Genomic DNA, 16,260 nt, shown 5'->3' on the forward strand with positions numbered 1-16,260 from the left:
TTATGAAATTAAAAATAATAATAACACATGCAACATGTGTGTATCTTTTACTAGTTTATATAAAATGGACAGAAGTTTTAAAGGACCGAAACATGAGAATGTATAACTTGGCGGACTAAAATAAAATTATCTTATAGTTGAGGGTGGAAAAGAGAATTGTTTCTAATATTATCAAGACATACACGCAAACTTTCAGCCTTATCGCCTCATCTATGTCAAGACTCGAAGTTGTTTGACAGAATCTTCCGTTTCCAATTCCTTCCCTCTTTCTCTCTCTACACTTCCATTTAAACTCACGTGATTATCCTCGTATCTCGTGGTTCGGGTCGTCGCTTAATTTCTTGGCAATCACGGAAATTAATAAGGTGAATTAAAATAAAGATATAATGGGAGCGTTGGGTATGAGTTTGGATTTCAAGTTTCTATTGGCAGAGATGGGTTCGTCGATAGGTGGGTTGATTTCGGAGTTTTTGAGGAATCATAGCCCATCTGAAAAGATTGTGCAACTTGCTGAATATATTGATGAGCTCGAAGCTGAGAAGAAAAAGATCGAACCTTTCAAAAGTGAGCTTCCTCTTTGCATGCTCCTCCTGGAAATCAGTAAGCATTTTTGTTTTCGTTGTTGGGTTCTAACTGTTATTGTTTAGATGGGTTTTAATTTGATTTTTGCTTTCAGAAAATGAAAAAATAAAATAAAAATCTGTGTATGAACGTTGATTTCTTATGTTGGGTTTTGGATTGTATTTGCAGCGATTGTGGCAGTGAAAGAGGTGCAGCGTGAGAAATCAAACGCAGTTCCGTTGGAAGAATTCATGCCATCGAAGAAAATCGCTGATGAAAAACGTGAGAAAATTGAAAACAGTGAAGATGACGTGAAAAGTAGAGATAAAATGAATTGGATGAGTTCTGTGCAGTTGTGGAACTCCTATAATCAGCATCTTAACGATGAACAAACATTAAAACCGGACAATATAAAGGTACAAATGAGATGGCAACATTTGTAATTTACCGGGATATTGTTTGTGACAAGGTTTTTTGGTCTTGTATATATGGATTTTTGAGACGATTTCCTGATAATAAAATGGAGAAGTTGGAATTTTTCGAGGACATGTCATCTACATATGTTTCTTGGCTGGATGTATATCTCTTTGTGGTATCTTCTTGATTAATAGATTGCAGAACTTGGTATTTTACCAAGACATGTTTCATGACAAGGTTTCTTGGCTGTGTATTTATGGCTTTGTGTGGTATTCCTTGATGTATATGAAGTGGAAGTGAAATTTAATCAATCCGGGATGAATGATTTGTTTCAGAGTTGTAAAAACAGGATAGCAGGAACGGCACTCTGGCCATTCAAGAGTTGTACTAATTTCCCAGTGCTGCCAGTGGTGGAGGAAAATGGGGATGAATCAACTCTGGTTCCCAGGCTTTCTCTTGGTACACCTGAGGCCAATAATCGCCCGGAAGAGATGAATTCGAGTGCTTTTAGCTCAAAATCCAGTTGTGGCAGATCAGGTTCAAATGTCTACACTGACAATCATTCAAGGTTAAGCAGTGGACAGCAGTCGCAGCAAATGACTAGGAAGCAAAGGAGATGCTGGTCACCTGAGTTGCATCGACGTTTTGTCGATGCCCTGCAGAAGCTTGGAGGTGCTCAAGGTCGAAAGTCAATGACTAGTCATTTCTATTCTATTAACGAATTTATGCTCTCTATATGTTTCTAGTTTAATCGCTCATTCAGGTCTTGGATTTGACATTCATGAAAATTTGGGTGGGTCTTAGTATTTGCGTTCCTCATATTCATATCTGAGATTAGTTATTCTGCTCCCTCTGAATTCTGATATGGGACTTTTTTTTTAGTTTGTGTTTTATATTTCTGCTTTTAGAGTTATTCTTGCATCTCTAGATTGATGAGTGATTGGAGGCTGGAGCTGTGTTCCAACTCCAAAACTGTGTCTTTTACGTTTCTTCACAGAGAAAAAACTATTTGGATTTCTGGACGCGATCATACTTCATTAAATAGTAATTCTTGCATTGTCTCATTTAATTTTGTTCAACGCGTTGCAGCTGCAACTCCTAAACAAATCAGAGAACTTATGCGAGTCGACGGTCTCTCCAATGATGAAGTTAAGAGTCATCTGCAGGTAGGTTTCACCCTGCGTATTCTTCTTTTAAATTCCTCCTATCTTCACAATAAGAAAAATACCCATATGTTTCTTGATTTGATCTTGTCTTAGAAATATCGCATCCACGCTTGTAGAGTTGGCGCTTCAACAAGCGCTAATCATCCTATTGTTCTTGGAGCTTCTTGGATGTTGTCTCGAGAACGATGCTCTGAGTTTTCCAAACAAAGAAAATCTCGGTCCGGATCGCCTCAGCGCCACACACACTTGGCGGGATTTTCTAGAGCAACTTCTTTGACAGGAGGGGAGAGCATGGAAGAGGAAGATGATGAAATTCAATTATCTTTAGGAGACAATGATGACGTGAAAATGGGAAGACTTCGGCTGTGAATTTTGATAAACCTGACTCTATACAAAACATACAGAGGAGAATCTCGAGGCCGAGTTGCTTGAAATTTTTGCAGGATTAGGCTTGTTTTCCGGCCTCTGTATCGAATTCGAATTAGTCATTACTTTGACCCATTTTTCCCATGAAATTTCTTGGTATTTTGTCTGTTGAAACAACGTTGTACCTAATCAATGTGAATTCCTGGACCGATGATGTCTTGCTTTAAGTGTTGCCTTGCGTGTGAATATGCTAGTTCCCATTTTGTCTGTCTGTCTGTCTACATACTCCACACCTTTATTAACTAAGTTTGAAAATTCAGATATACCCCGAAGTTTATGTTCCGATAAATTTATAGCGAGGTAATATGAAATTATGGATTTCAAATCCCTTCATTCAATTTCAATTAATCCTGTCAAACACAACTTTACAATATATTTGAATTAATTTTCGGAACTCTGTCAGTTTACAGCAAATAAATGTTTATATTGCAGTTTTCAACAACCCCTCACATTGGCTATGGTTGTGTTCTTGATAACTCTCGGTACTGTCCTAAAAGAGATCCATTTTCCGATATGAGAAGGTCTCTTGTGAGACGGTCATATGAATCTTTATTTGTGAGACGGGTCTGTCCTACTGATATTCACAATAAAAAGTAATACTTTTTCATGGATGATCCAAATAATAGATCCGTCTCACATACGACCCATGAGACCGTCTCACGCAAGTTTTTGTCTTTCGGATATACATTATAATATTATAATAAAACATTTGTATGTCAATACATAAAATAAAACGTACATCATATCTTTCAATATATTTTTTTGAAATTATTACTTTATCAAACACAACAATTAATTAGAACTAATCTTGGTGTAGGCTAAAGTTTTCTAAAGAATCCCATTCTATATTCTTTACTTTCCGTTTGAACTTATTCTTGTGATGATGCTTATTATGTGTATCCTTTGGATCGAAGGATTTTGATATGAGATAAAGGAATTGAAGGACAAGTTATAAATTATCTTCCTTCTATAAAAATCTGAAATCCATTATATTAGTTAAATAAATAAATTAAACATGTAAATGAATGGATTTGAAATTCACGCTTTCTCTTTATAGATATTTTCTCATGTTGTTCAATTTACTCCATGAAATGAACTATTTACTCTCAAGTTGTTAAACTTCAATGATTCATTCTTCATGGAATGGAAAATCTTTATTTAACCTTGATTTCAGTTAAGGGTGTTCAAACTTCAAAAAAACCGAAAATCCAAATAGAAAAACCAAACATTTTTGAATTTAATCGAAAAGCCGAATTTTGTAATTCAGATATAAATATCTAAATTGAATTTCATTTAGTTCGGTTTCGAATTAAATATGTCAAAATCGAACTGACTGAAAAACCTGAAATTTCATTAAATTGATTTTCTATTTATATTATATATTTTTTGAGATGATATTTAGTGAATTAAGAAATTTTTTGAATAATTTTTAGTTTATTATTGTTCATTTAATTAATTTAGAATTTATATTTAGATGTTTTATTAAGAAATCATGTAAAAAGTTAACATATTATATTTTACAATATATTTATATTATTAATTTAAATAATTACCTAAACCGAATTAACCGAATCGTTTTAGTATAAAACCAAACCGAACCGAAGGAAAATAGTTTGAATATTGGATTATATATTTCTAAAACCGAAATAAAAAATCAAAAACTGAAACGAATCGACCGATAAACACTCATAAGTTCAACAAATTGATTATAAGCATTAATATTGTGTGGAACAAGAGTACAAGACAAGATTTGTTATACCCTCTCTAAGCTAACCATTTCTGAATAAATTAATGTGATCACCTCTTCATTAAACAAATCAATGAGTGAGAATGGTTTTGACAGTTGAAATTTTATTATAATTTTGAAAAGAATGAATACTTATAACCCTATGTTGGCTCTATCCTTTGTCTTGCGATTAAATGTGGAATCAAATATTAATAATGATAAAAATATATTCACTGTTAATTAATGGAATCTACATGCAAAAATTTGTAGAGACAGAATAAGAATCTTGATTTGTTCAAAGTTCAAACAAGAAAACCATGTCCCACAAAGGTTTAATGTCATTTAAGGAAAAAGAATCTTGATTTGTTCAAAGTTCAAACAAGAAAACCATGTGCCACAAAGGTTTAATGTCATTTTACTTTATTCCATATGGGCTAACCCACAATTATTTAAATTTTTGGATTTGAAATTCATGAATTTCGATTATATGTGTATTATTAACAATGAAACAATATATACAATTTTAAATCAAATTTTACTTATTTATACATCAGTGACACAAAGTAGAATGAATTTGAATATCTCGATTATCGGGTGAACTTGAAATATATCTTTATTAATATGAAACACATCAAGAGGTGAATTTGAAGTATATGGTCTTGTTTCTTTAAAATTATAAAAATACATTTGAAATTCATAAATCTAAATGCATCTTAATTGATTTCCCACGTTCTTTTATTTTTTTTTTCTTCAAACAATAAGTTTAAAGAAAATAAATAATAAAACCTTTCTTATTCGAGTTGCAAAAATTCAATGATTTCCATGATTTTCTGGATAGTTTATGTATTTAACCTTTGTTTGATAAAAGAAATTATGTATTTTCAAAACTATACATATATTAACTCATCCATTGGACACCCGATAATTAAATAGTCTAATACCTTATACAAGAACGAAACCATTAATAAAATACAAATAAATTACATGCCTACTCTCTTTAAAATTTCCATTCAAAATGTTCCCCAACCAAGCATGAGGCTTTTCTATAAGAAAATGGGCACTACATTTAAAAATTTAAACTTGATATTTATATTTCAGAGTAGGTATCTTGTGAGACGGTCTCACGGATTTTTATTTGTGTGACGAGTCAACCCTGTCATATTTTCGGTAAAAAATAATATTTTTTCATAAATGAGTCAAATAAAAGATCTGTCTTATAAATCAATTAAGAATTTTCGCGAAATGGAAAAAAAAAACAATTGTTCAAAGTAAAGAATTCCAAGTCTATCCAAAATTCTTGACAATCAATCTCTTTCACATACAGAATAATGGAGAAAGAATCTTGAAGACAAGATACGATAAGTGGAGCATTCAATAAAATAGAATTATAATGTTATATATTATTTTTATAAAACTAAGATAAGCTTGATTAATGTCAATGTACGTACATTCTCTTTGAATACGACTCGATATATTTTTATATAAGATGTTCATATTATAATTTCAAAATAAAAATATTTGGGCTCAAAATCTTATATTAAATTAGATGAGAAGAAACACAACATATATCAAAATCCAGTGTACATTGCTCTCAAGCCCAAAAATATGGTCCAAGAAACATAGGGCAAATTTAATTATATTGAAAATTTATGATTTTAAATCACTAATACACGGATGATTTATATGTATTTAAATATATTTTTGTAATTTTTAGATAACAAAAATAATAAAATCAAAATTCCTCTTGCATGTTTATAATAGTATTTCATATTAAAAATTAGATTGAATTTCAAGTTTACATAATACTGTAGTCATTTGAAATTTATTCTATTTTGTGTAGCTAATGTGTATATAATGTGTATATAAGTAAGATATGAATTTATATTATTAACATGAACAAAACTATAATCGAAACTTATCGATCAAAATGCAACGACGAGTCAAGGATATCTAAACACTTCTTCAAGTGTGGCAGCATGTAATGATGATACCGTAGATATATAATTAATTTGTTAAGTAATTGTCAAACTTAATTATTCACAACCATGATTAATTTTTTTTATTTACGTCACTTAGTTTTGTGAATTATATTTCCTAATGCAATAGCCAAAAGAATAATTGAATGAAAATGGATCATAGTCGCTGTTTTTTTAAAAAAATAAATAAATATAATTGTTATTTATTGTATGAGTAGGTTTTTCATAAGACGGCCTCACGGATCTTTATTCGTGAGACGGATCACTCATATCCATATTTACAATAAAAAAAAATTAATATATTTTACATAAAAAGTAATATTTTTTCGTGGATGACAACCCATATAGAACATTTGTTTCACAAAATGGACCCATGATACTGTTTCACGGGAGTTTTTGTGTTATTATATTACGTAGTGCGTTTGAATATTTCAAGGTTAATTGAAGTCGGTCATGGAGACTAATTAATGTCTGAAAATCCAATTACCTTTCCGCTAAATTGGATCTTTCTTTTATTTTTTTCTTTTTTTTAACTCTTTTTTAATTATTATTATAATTTTTTTAATGAAGAGAATGTAACATAACTCGATTGATTCACCAAATAAATTTTCAATTTGAATAACATATATCTGTTGGACTTACTACTAACTGGCTAGGTTCGGTATGGGGGGAAGAAATTTGCGTCTTTAGTTGAATTTCAAATATGTACAAGCATCAAACCACCAAGATCTTAGTGGAAGACTAGCCAATTAATTATATTTACCCAACCATATACTTATAATATTGCAATTTTCCACAAACATATATTTAAAAGCAGTGATTGGGTGTATTTAATTTGTTGAATGTTGTAAACAAAAATTTAGCAATTTTAAATATAATCATAAAAAAATTTGACATAATAAAATTTGTTAGATATATAATAAATGTGACATCATATATATTAAATCACTTTAATTGTATACGAGGTATTTTTGAAATTTATAAATATGATACACTGATTTAAAATACAATATAATAGTATAAATTTTGGTATTATAATGAAAAATAATGATTAAAAAAATATTTTCGATAATTATATATTAGAGAACGTGATGCATGACCGATTGTAAGAGGATAAAAAAAGTGTCTAGCAACGAGATTAACAAGAAAAACTAACTTTTTGATTTTCACACACTATTTTCTAAATTAAAATTTTTTTTTACCAACCAATCACCCTAAAATGTTCCCATGCATACTATAAATACCCTATCAAATGTTGATTTAAAATTACATAGTTTCTCTTCTCATAATTGCAAATATATATATATATATATATATATATATATATATATTANTATATTATGGCTTCGCAACGTGGAGGATATTTGATTATTGTTCTTGTTGTTGCTGTTTCCATGTTTGAGGTTGCTGTGGCTAAGAAGAACTGGAGAGATACTGAAGGGAATTGGAACCGAAATGAAGGGTGAAAGGAATATTTTATTCCAAAAGTCCATTAATATTTTGCATTTTTAGACAAATCTTATAAATTTGGTTTCCTAGATATAGAGAATCCTATTATTAGGAATTATTTATTTAAGTAAGAAACTTATCTATAAGCTATAAAGTAATTGCTTTAAATTAGAGTTTGATTCTTATTAAACTCTAGTTTTACTTGTTGATAGGTAAAAAAGATCCTTGAAGATTTAGGTAAAAGGGAGTATTTAATATAAAAGGGAGAACAATCATTGAAGAGGTAGAGACGAGGAGAGAATATTTGACTGACGGCTACAAGAGCTCTGCTGGAATAAATTCAGTATTGAAGATTTGCGTAAGGAGCTTGAGTGTCCTGTCTACCACGTGATCGTGTTGCCGATTGGTGTTACCAACACTCAAGAACAACACTGACGCAGAGTGTTGATCGAAGAGTGGTTTCGTTTTTATTGCAATACGTTTTTATTTTATGCATCTATTTCTAGTATTGGTTTATTTTGATGCATGTTAATTACTTGGAGTATTAAGGAATTTAGTTTAGTTTTATTTCACTAGTATTGATTTTGGTGTAAACGATTTACATTTTCTTAGTGATTTTTTGACATGAGGCATCACACAAGTATTAGTACTTGTGCATAATTTAACTCAAGTGTCTACTTGTTAAAGGTATCTTAGTGTGCTAAATCATTAATTTCCGCTGCCGTGTTGTGTGCCGTGTTGACAACACCGAGCACAACACTGAATTCTGATATACTAGTTTTAAATAATTATTTCCTGTATATTTATGTGCAACAAACCTTTCAAAGGGTACTGGGGATACTGGCACAAGAATTATAGTACTCAGGTTTCCAGGAAAATTGTGGTTGGGGGGTCTGAAAATTGGCATTTTGGCTACAATTATACCGAATGGGCACTCAAGAATGGACCCTTCTTCTTGAAGGACACATTAGGTATACATTTCTCAAAGTTTGTGTTTGTGTCTGTGTGTGTATAGATCATCGTTGCAGCCCGTGATGGATCGACACTCGATATAGGCCCTTCTGGCTCGTCGGATAAATTTTTTAAGTATAATTTTTTGAAAAATTCTATTGAATCAGTTGCATCTCTAATGGACAACGTACATGTATTACTCTATGAAGTACTTGTTGAAACTGATCATATGGTTTGGTTTCTGTTTGTAGTGTTCAAGTACGATGTACCAAATGATACCACATTGCCTCACAGCGTCTCTTTGTTACCGAATTTCTGGAGTTTTCAAACATGTGACCTGAGGAGGGCGAAGAAAATAGGAGATGTAGCACAGGGAGACGGGGACGGTTCGAGTTCGTGCTCAAGAGGTGGCAGCCGTACTATTTCACTTGCGGGGAACGCGATGGATTCCATTGCAATGTTGGGATGATGAAGTTTGTGGTCTGGCCTTCGATCCGTCCGAATTATTGAACCAAAGGTTGTTGAGAATAATTTATGTTGCTATATTGTTTGCTTGGATTGATTTCTTGTGTCGTTTGCCTACGTTTGAACATGTCTTACACGTACTTTATTTGATCGAATAAATTATTTGGGAATTCTGTTGTATTACTATCTGCTTGGCACTTTCAATAAGAGGTTGAAACTTATGTGTCAGATGTCTAATAAATTTATATACGTGAAATAAATCTATTGGTCGACTAGATCTATATTTGAAGTAAAAATAATAATTCTTATGACATTAAAAATAATAATTTTTATGACATAAAAAAACAATACATTGTCATTAGTCGAGTCAGGTAGAAGATCGTCTCACAAAATTGATCTGTAATATGATTTTATATGAGTTTTTGTATTAGTTAAAAGACGCTTGTTTCTTCACTTTTCACCATACAAATTACCAGTAAAACATCTATTAGTATTGATTTCAAAACACATTTTCTTAAGAGAACCTACGTAACAAGAACAACAGGTAGTTTTGCTAATAAAAATAGGTGTTATTTTTGATATTTCATTTTAGTTTATATCTTATTTTCATTTTTTATATTTAAGATACTATTGTAATCATTTAATATCGTTAATTATATCATTTTAACAAAAAAATGCATCTTATTTGTTAATATTTTTCTATATTTGAGTGAATTGGTTGTAAAATGAGATAAAATTAAAAGTCATTTTAACAAAAAAATGCATCTTATTTGTTAATATTTTCCCATTGAGAGAATTGGTTTTAAAATGAGATAAAATTAAAAGTTACTACATTTTATTGGTATAATATAATCATCATTTAATTAATATTTGTGTTTTTCTTAAATCCAACGAAACTAAACCGACATCATGAGAAACAACCATCTTGTAAACCGGAAAGCTTGCAAATTTTAGCCAAAGTAACTGAGATCCAACATGCTGGAGAAGATAGATACACAGGTCATATAAATGGAGTAAGATATCTGGTACAGACTCGAGAGCCGAGCCATAGGATAACTCCACAAAAAGAACTATTGCTGTAACACCCGTCATTAGGGGTTTACATTCCAACTCTGAAGTTTCATCAAGGATTCATACAAGTCAGCACCCTAGATGCCTGGATACTTAACCATAACGTTTTCTGGAGAAACTAATGGGTGTAATTAAGGTATAAAGTTATTCCTCTAGCTCGAGCAACATATCATATATACAATTTATCCTTTTAAGACGAAAATACAAGCCAAGTTTCACCAACTAGAGACATGATCTATCATAATTCGCAAGATCAAAAAAGAGACTTAAAATGAGAAGGTCATGCATTGTCCCTATCCTATGCAACACATAACTGTCAAATGACAATACTAAGTCGAACAATCAAATGATTAAACTCTAGAAGTGTGCCGAAAAGCGATATTACTTCTTTGAATCCAAATCTTCCAATATCAGTTTCCAACTCTAAAATCAATTTAGTTTGCCACAATCACCACAGGCAACATACACTTAAAGACAAAAGGAAAGGGGGTAATCATCAGCTGAATCATGCCTTATCTTTACCAAACACAGCTAATATACATCTTGTTTCAAGTCCTCATCTTGATGATAGTCGTTGATACAGATCATCAGCCAAAGTCTGCCTCAAGCTCTCCCCATAGTAGTAAAAGGACTTTTCATTCTCCAACACCCGAGGAGCCTGCCCGTTTTCTTCCGGCTCCTGCCACATTTCAGGTTCTGGCTCCCTAGCAATCTGGCATAAATTGTGCAACACACAGCATGCAACTATTGTTTGAGGCGCATGATTTAATCCCACATTCAAATCTTGCAAAATTTTCCACCTCCCTTTTAGCAACCCGATCGCCTCCTCCACTGCCTTTCTCCCTTTCATTAAAGCTTCATCAAACGTATTCCGTGCGGGAGTTCCTGTTCTGTTGTCACTAAATGGGGTGAGCAAAAATGGTAGCAACGGGAAACACCAGTCCCCAACAATGTACGGTCTTACATGCTGTGCCCTAACACTAATTACCTTGTCCCAAACAACATCCTCGGAAATTAACCTATTGTACAACAAACTGTCGCGAAAATGGGTGGCGTCGTCATATCCACCGGGTGCCTTCACACACACGTCCCAGAAGATTTTTTTATGGTCTGAGACAACTTGCAGCAGAACGGATGGAAACCCATGTTTGCAAAAATACATTGAACCATTAATGACATCGGGGCTGAGCTTGTGAAGCTTGATTGGAGTTGAATCGATGGCGCCACAGACGTTGGGTAGAGAGGTAAGCTCCTGAAACCCTTGAATGGTGTCCACCAAACGGCGACGTGAAACAGGGATCTTGATGAATTCAGGGTAAAGCTTTGTGGCTAAAAGGCGAGTAACCATATTGGTGATTTTGGAAATCAGGTAGGGTTCAAGGCCATAACGGGAAGCTAGGGTTTTGAGAGATAAGCCATGGGAGAGGCGGGAGAGGACCATTGCAACGGCGTAATCGGAGGGGAGGGATAGCTGAGATTGGGTTATGAAAGGTTTGAGCTTATCCACGACGGTGGTGAAGACGGGATACGAAAGGCCGTACAAAGACCGCCACTGGGCATCTCGAAGAGGGGCTTCCATAGCCCAAATGCGCTCTGTGGACAGAGCCCGGAAGGCCGCAACGGAGAATTCGGAAGGGCTTTTCGAGGACGATGGGGAAGAGGTTTTGGTACCGGCGGCGGATGTGGCTTTTTTGGGGACGTGAGAAGCGAGGTAGGAAAGGACGGAGGCGAGGGTGAAGAAGAGGAGTGGGGCAGCGGAGGTGGAGGAGAGGAGACTGGAAGGGGAGGAAGAATCGGCGGATAAGGCAGAGTCGGAGAAGAGAGGGGACGTGGATGGGTCCAGGTAGTTGTGGAGGTGGAGGAGATTTGATAGCATAAGCATGAAAGATTGATCCATTTTTGTATCTTTTAAGATCGAAGAAACAAACTAATAAATCTTAGAGAGAGACGATTGAAGGGATGAACATAGTGAATCCTGAATGCTTCACCACTGGTAATAGAAGGCGGAGATATCGTGGCGGCGCGGCGCGGCGCGTGGAAGGCAATGAAACGAGTTGATACAACGACGTTGGATCATATGGATCTGTTTAGGGATGACCAAGCCTGTAGATCAAGTTTGGATCGGATCTGTAACTGTGATATCGGATCTTGAATGAGGGATACCTGGACTCTTGCAAGCTTATGATAACAAAGATCGTTAATGAGACGTATTCACTCAAACGTTCAAGTCAGATTAGTGAGTTTATGTTAGGATAATGTATATTTAGTGTGTATGTTCTTTTCATCAGAATATATATCAATACCTTAATATTAAGAAAACTTGGTATTTATAGTACCCAATTTTTACTCATGGTAGGGGTCAGTCATGCTCTGTTTACTGACACTGTCAATTCTAGCAAACCATGCTCACTTTGATCTAGTCTCATCACTCCCACGCACGTCAAAAGATCTTCCTAGATGATCAAGTCACCGTGCCCCATACCTGTAAACTTTGGAGATGACAGATGTACCGGAGTACTCGGGTTAATTGATAACCGTGATATGGAGCATTGTCAACTGATCGTTCCGCCCCGAGCTCTTTACTTCCGGGCTTAGCTGTGAGCTCGGCTCCTTCTGAGCACCGGTTGTTTTACTCAACTTTCTTGGCTTCTTGATTACTTAAAATCCGGACTAAAGATGACCCAGACACTTTTTTGATGGCCTGGATACATCCGTGGATATCAAATACCTATTCGAATAACATGAACAAATTATATCCAACAAACATAAATATTCAATAAATGATCAATCTGAATGAAAGGGTCGATGTTGCCTATAAATGGATTATTTCACCCTGCCTGCACGGGTAATGAACGGCCCGGATCACTCCACATGAGTGATCTGGGCCCACCTCCATGTAAAAAAAAAAAAAAATTGACTCGGAAAAATCCGAGCCGTTGGATCGACCTCTATGGGCAGTGCCCGCAGGGGTAGGGTCGAGTGAACCCCTATAAATGTTTGGATGATTGAACTTCCAAAATTAAAGTATTGATGGCAATAATTTGAAAACAAAAGAAGACAATTAGTCAATTCCTAAGGTTTTTTTTCAAAAATAATATAATATTAAAAAGAATGTATTAAAATATTGCAAATTTTAAAAAGTTGTAAAAGTATTGCAATCCGTTATTGAAAATTTTGGATTCAATTTTAAAAAAAAAAGTAAAGTCAAGGATTCTGAATCCGTGACAGGCTGTCACAGATTCTTAACATACCAAGAATCCATGACTCTTCCTCCCTTATAAATTACACCGAGTTCGAGTCGATTCTCGATATGAATTCAGAATTTGAGAGAATTACGTCGAGTATCAGAATTCGAAATTCGGAAGTATAGCAGCCGAGTCTCACTCTTAATTCAGGAGAATAGCGATGAATGTTCGAACGTAACATATTTGATAATGTTATTCAAAGAGATCTTAAAAGGTAATGTTTTTATTTTGTTGATAATATTGTAATTATTTATTAAAAGATAATATTATTACGTGTAAAGTATCTCTATTTTTTCTTTCTATATTGAAAATATTTTGTTTTATTTAATATTTCTGATAATGTTTGTCATTTATTGCAGGTAATAACATCGTTCGTTGATTAATGTCGTACTACCACATTTGAAAAGGTAATTTAAGTAATTTCCTATATTTTAATTGTATTATTTATATTGTATCAATATAATTATAATTTTGTTAACTCGCGAGTAATGTCTTACGATAAATTGTAGGTAGTTTGCATATATTATGTCAGCTATATTTAATACAAAAAATTAAATATTAGTACATATGTAAATAAATTAAACATGTCTTACGATAAATTGTAGGTAGTTTGCATCTATAGGATGATAGCCAATGACGTTAGAAGGTACCACTGTTGGATAGAGAAATATATGTGAAATGCGATAATACCAACCAATGTAGTCCACTGTGATGCCGGGTGAACCAGGTATGATATAATCTCCACCAATCACAAAATTATATATGTTGTTCCACATATCAACAAAATGTTTGTGATACGTCGCCCAATCACAATTGTTCCGCCCTTTTCGTGTCAATTTATGGAAATTATCAAAGTTAGTAGCAGGTGGCAGGATACCCTGACACATTCCAAATTGTCGAAGACACCGCTCTGGTTTATGCATCTCAACTATATGAAAATTGATCAATGCACATACCGACCGACAGAGATGAATTCTATTTCCATCAAGAATTCTAGCAACCTCGGGATACTCCATATCATAAACGGTCTATAGAAAAGATAGAAAATAAAATAAAAAAAGATTATCAAGTTGATAATATAACATTCATATTAAATTTTAAAAACATTCAAAAATTTAAATAACTAATTTATTTATCTACCTGCCCTTCTACCATTCTGTCAAGTATATCTCTCATAATACGGACCGAATGATGGGCCGTGTGTGTCCAAGAGAATCCACGTCTCCACCTTCAATTTAAAAAAGTACAGAATGTAGTCATTAAAAGTACATAACAAAATAATATTACAAGTTAATTATTTCTGATTAGTACTACGCCCCGTATGGTGGGAATGGTAGACCCTGAAGCACATCTCCAGCCTGCTCTGCTGACATAGATACTTGTTGCGCTCTATCAGAGCAAAGAAGAGTGATTCTAGACCATACCCAAATCTGCAATAACATACGACAGAAATTGTCACATCATAAGAAAAATTAAGTACAACAAATATAATGACCGTTAAAGTGTAAAAATACATGCAGTATCTGAACAGGCCCACACAAATCGACCTTTAAACTCATTGATGTGTCGCACAGCTCTATGTAAAGATATGCCAACACAGCATAACCCCAGCTAAACGTATTCACCGTTTCTATGTCCTCAAGAAACTACAAATACATAAGTTTCACAGCAGCACCTTCCGAGTCCGGAAACATACAACCACCAACGATCATTAATGCCACACAACGGGAATATTGTGCCACGTCCTCTTCAGTGCTATGATCATTAATCATATTATTTAGGCAATGATCTCGCAAAGTGGTCAGATAAAAGTGTGCACCTAGAGAAGATGTAGGCGTGAAACCCAACCAAGTTGCACAGCGCTGTTGTAATGAATGCTTGTCGTACGCGGTATCTACACCAGTGATGGTATGCCATCAATATTCAACCCTCAAATAAGTGCAACATCCTGTAAGGTGATTGTTGTCTCGCCAACTGTAAGGTGAAATGTGTGTGTCTCGTGACGTCATCTCTCAACAATGGCTGTAAGCAAATGATTATCATAATTTTTAATATGACCACACTGAATGACACCATAGAAACCCATGTGTGCTAGACATAGGCGGACACGAAGGTGAATCCCAGCATTATGCAATCTCCAAAGACATTTGTCAAACTGGCGTGGAGGAATTAGTGCATCCATGTTTTTAGCGTTGATATTATTTGATATGTGTCTACCCCGCAAATACAACACATTATCCCTATTTTCAGTCATTTTGCAAACAAAAAATAAAGATATAACAAATATTATATTTTTTATCAACAAAATGTAACTACATATTTTTTATATTAAACAAAATTATTTTGATTCTCGGCTGTAAATAATAAAACGTATATGTTGATGATTAATTAGTAAATTTGATAAATGTGATTAATTTATTTTAAAAATAATTAATAATTCATAATACATAAATAAACTAATTACTTTAAATGATTAAGTTGTCTTTACTAAATAATAGTAGTATATAATATTTCTGTAATTATCTTTACTAAATAATAGTAGTATATAATATTTTTGTAGTGGGATGATATTATATGATAATAATATTACATAATATTATTTAATGAATAAAAAATAAATACTAAAAAAAACATTTGGTTTTTTTATTATTATTACATTAAATAAATATTAATAATATTAATTGTTTCAATAATAAANGAACAATAATAAATATTATGAACAAAAATAATAACGTTACTTTTTAAGATACCCTCGTATGAAATAAATGATAAAATCAACGAACAATATTATTATCTGTCAATGTTAA

At 33.3% G+C, this 16,260-nt stretch overlaps 2 protein-coding genes and 1 pseudogene across 2 annotated transcripts; 2 read left to right on the forward strand and 1 right to left on the reverse strand.

The window, feature by feature from the left end:
* The first annotated feature begins 215 nt into the window (after positions 1 to 215).
* Positions 216 to 2,737, forward strand: LOC140969395 (transcription factor HHO2-like). The gene is made up of 5 exons (XM_073430719.1): positions 216 to 600; positions 751 to 977; positions 1,314 to 1,659; positions 2,068 to 2,144; positions 2,238 to 2,737. The coding sequence occupies exons 1-5, from the start codon at positions 387 to 389 to the stop codon at positions 2,511 to 2,513; spliced, it is 1,140 nt and encodes a 379-aa protein (XP_073286820.1). The 5' UTR covers positions 216 to 386; the 3' UTR covers positions 2,514 to 2,737.
* A 5,789-nt stretch (positions 2,738 to 8,526) lies between these two features.
* LOC140957444 (uncharacterized) lies at positions 8,527 to 9,309 on the forward strand (annotated as a pseudogene).
* Positions 9,310 to 10,569: 1,260 nt separating this feature from the next.
* Positions 10,570 to 12,361, reverse strand: LOC140969405 (protein ALP1-like). The gene has a single exon (XM_073430729.1). The coding sequence runs from the start codon at positions 12,103 to 12,105 to the stop codon at positions 10,765 to 10,767; it is 1,341 nt and encodes a 446-aa protein (XP_073286830.1). The 5' UTR covers positions 12,106 to 12,361; the 3' UTR covers positions 10,570 to 10,764.
* Between the last annotated feature and the right edge of the window lie 3,899 nt (positions 12,362 to 16,260).

Source organism: Primulina huaijiensis, chromosome 2, assembly GCF_012295235.1.
Source record: "Primulina huaijiensis isolate GDHJ02 chromosome 2, ASM1229523v2, whole genome shotgun sequence".
NCBI classification, from domain to species: domain Eukaryota; kingdom Viridiplantae; phylum Streptophyta; class Magnoliopsida; order Lamiales; family Gesneriaceae; genus Primulina; species Primulina huaijiensis.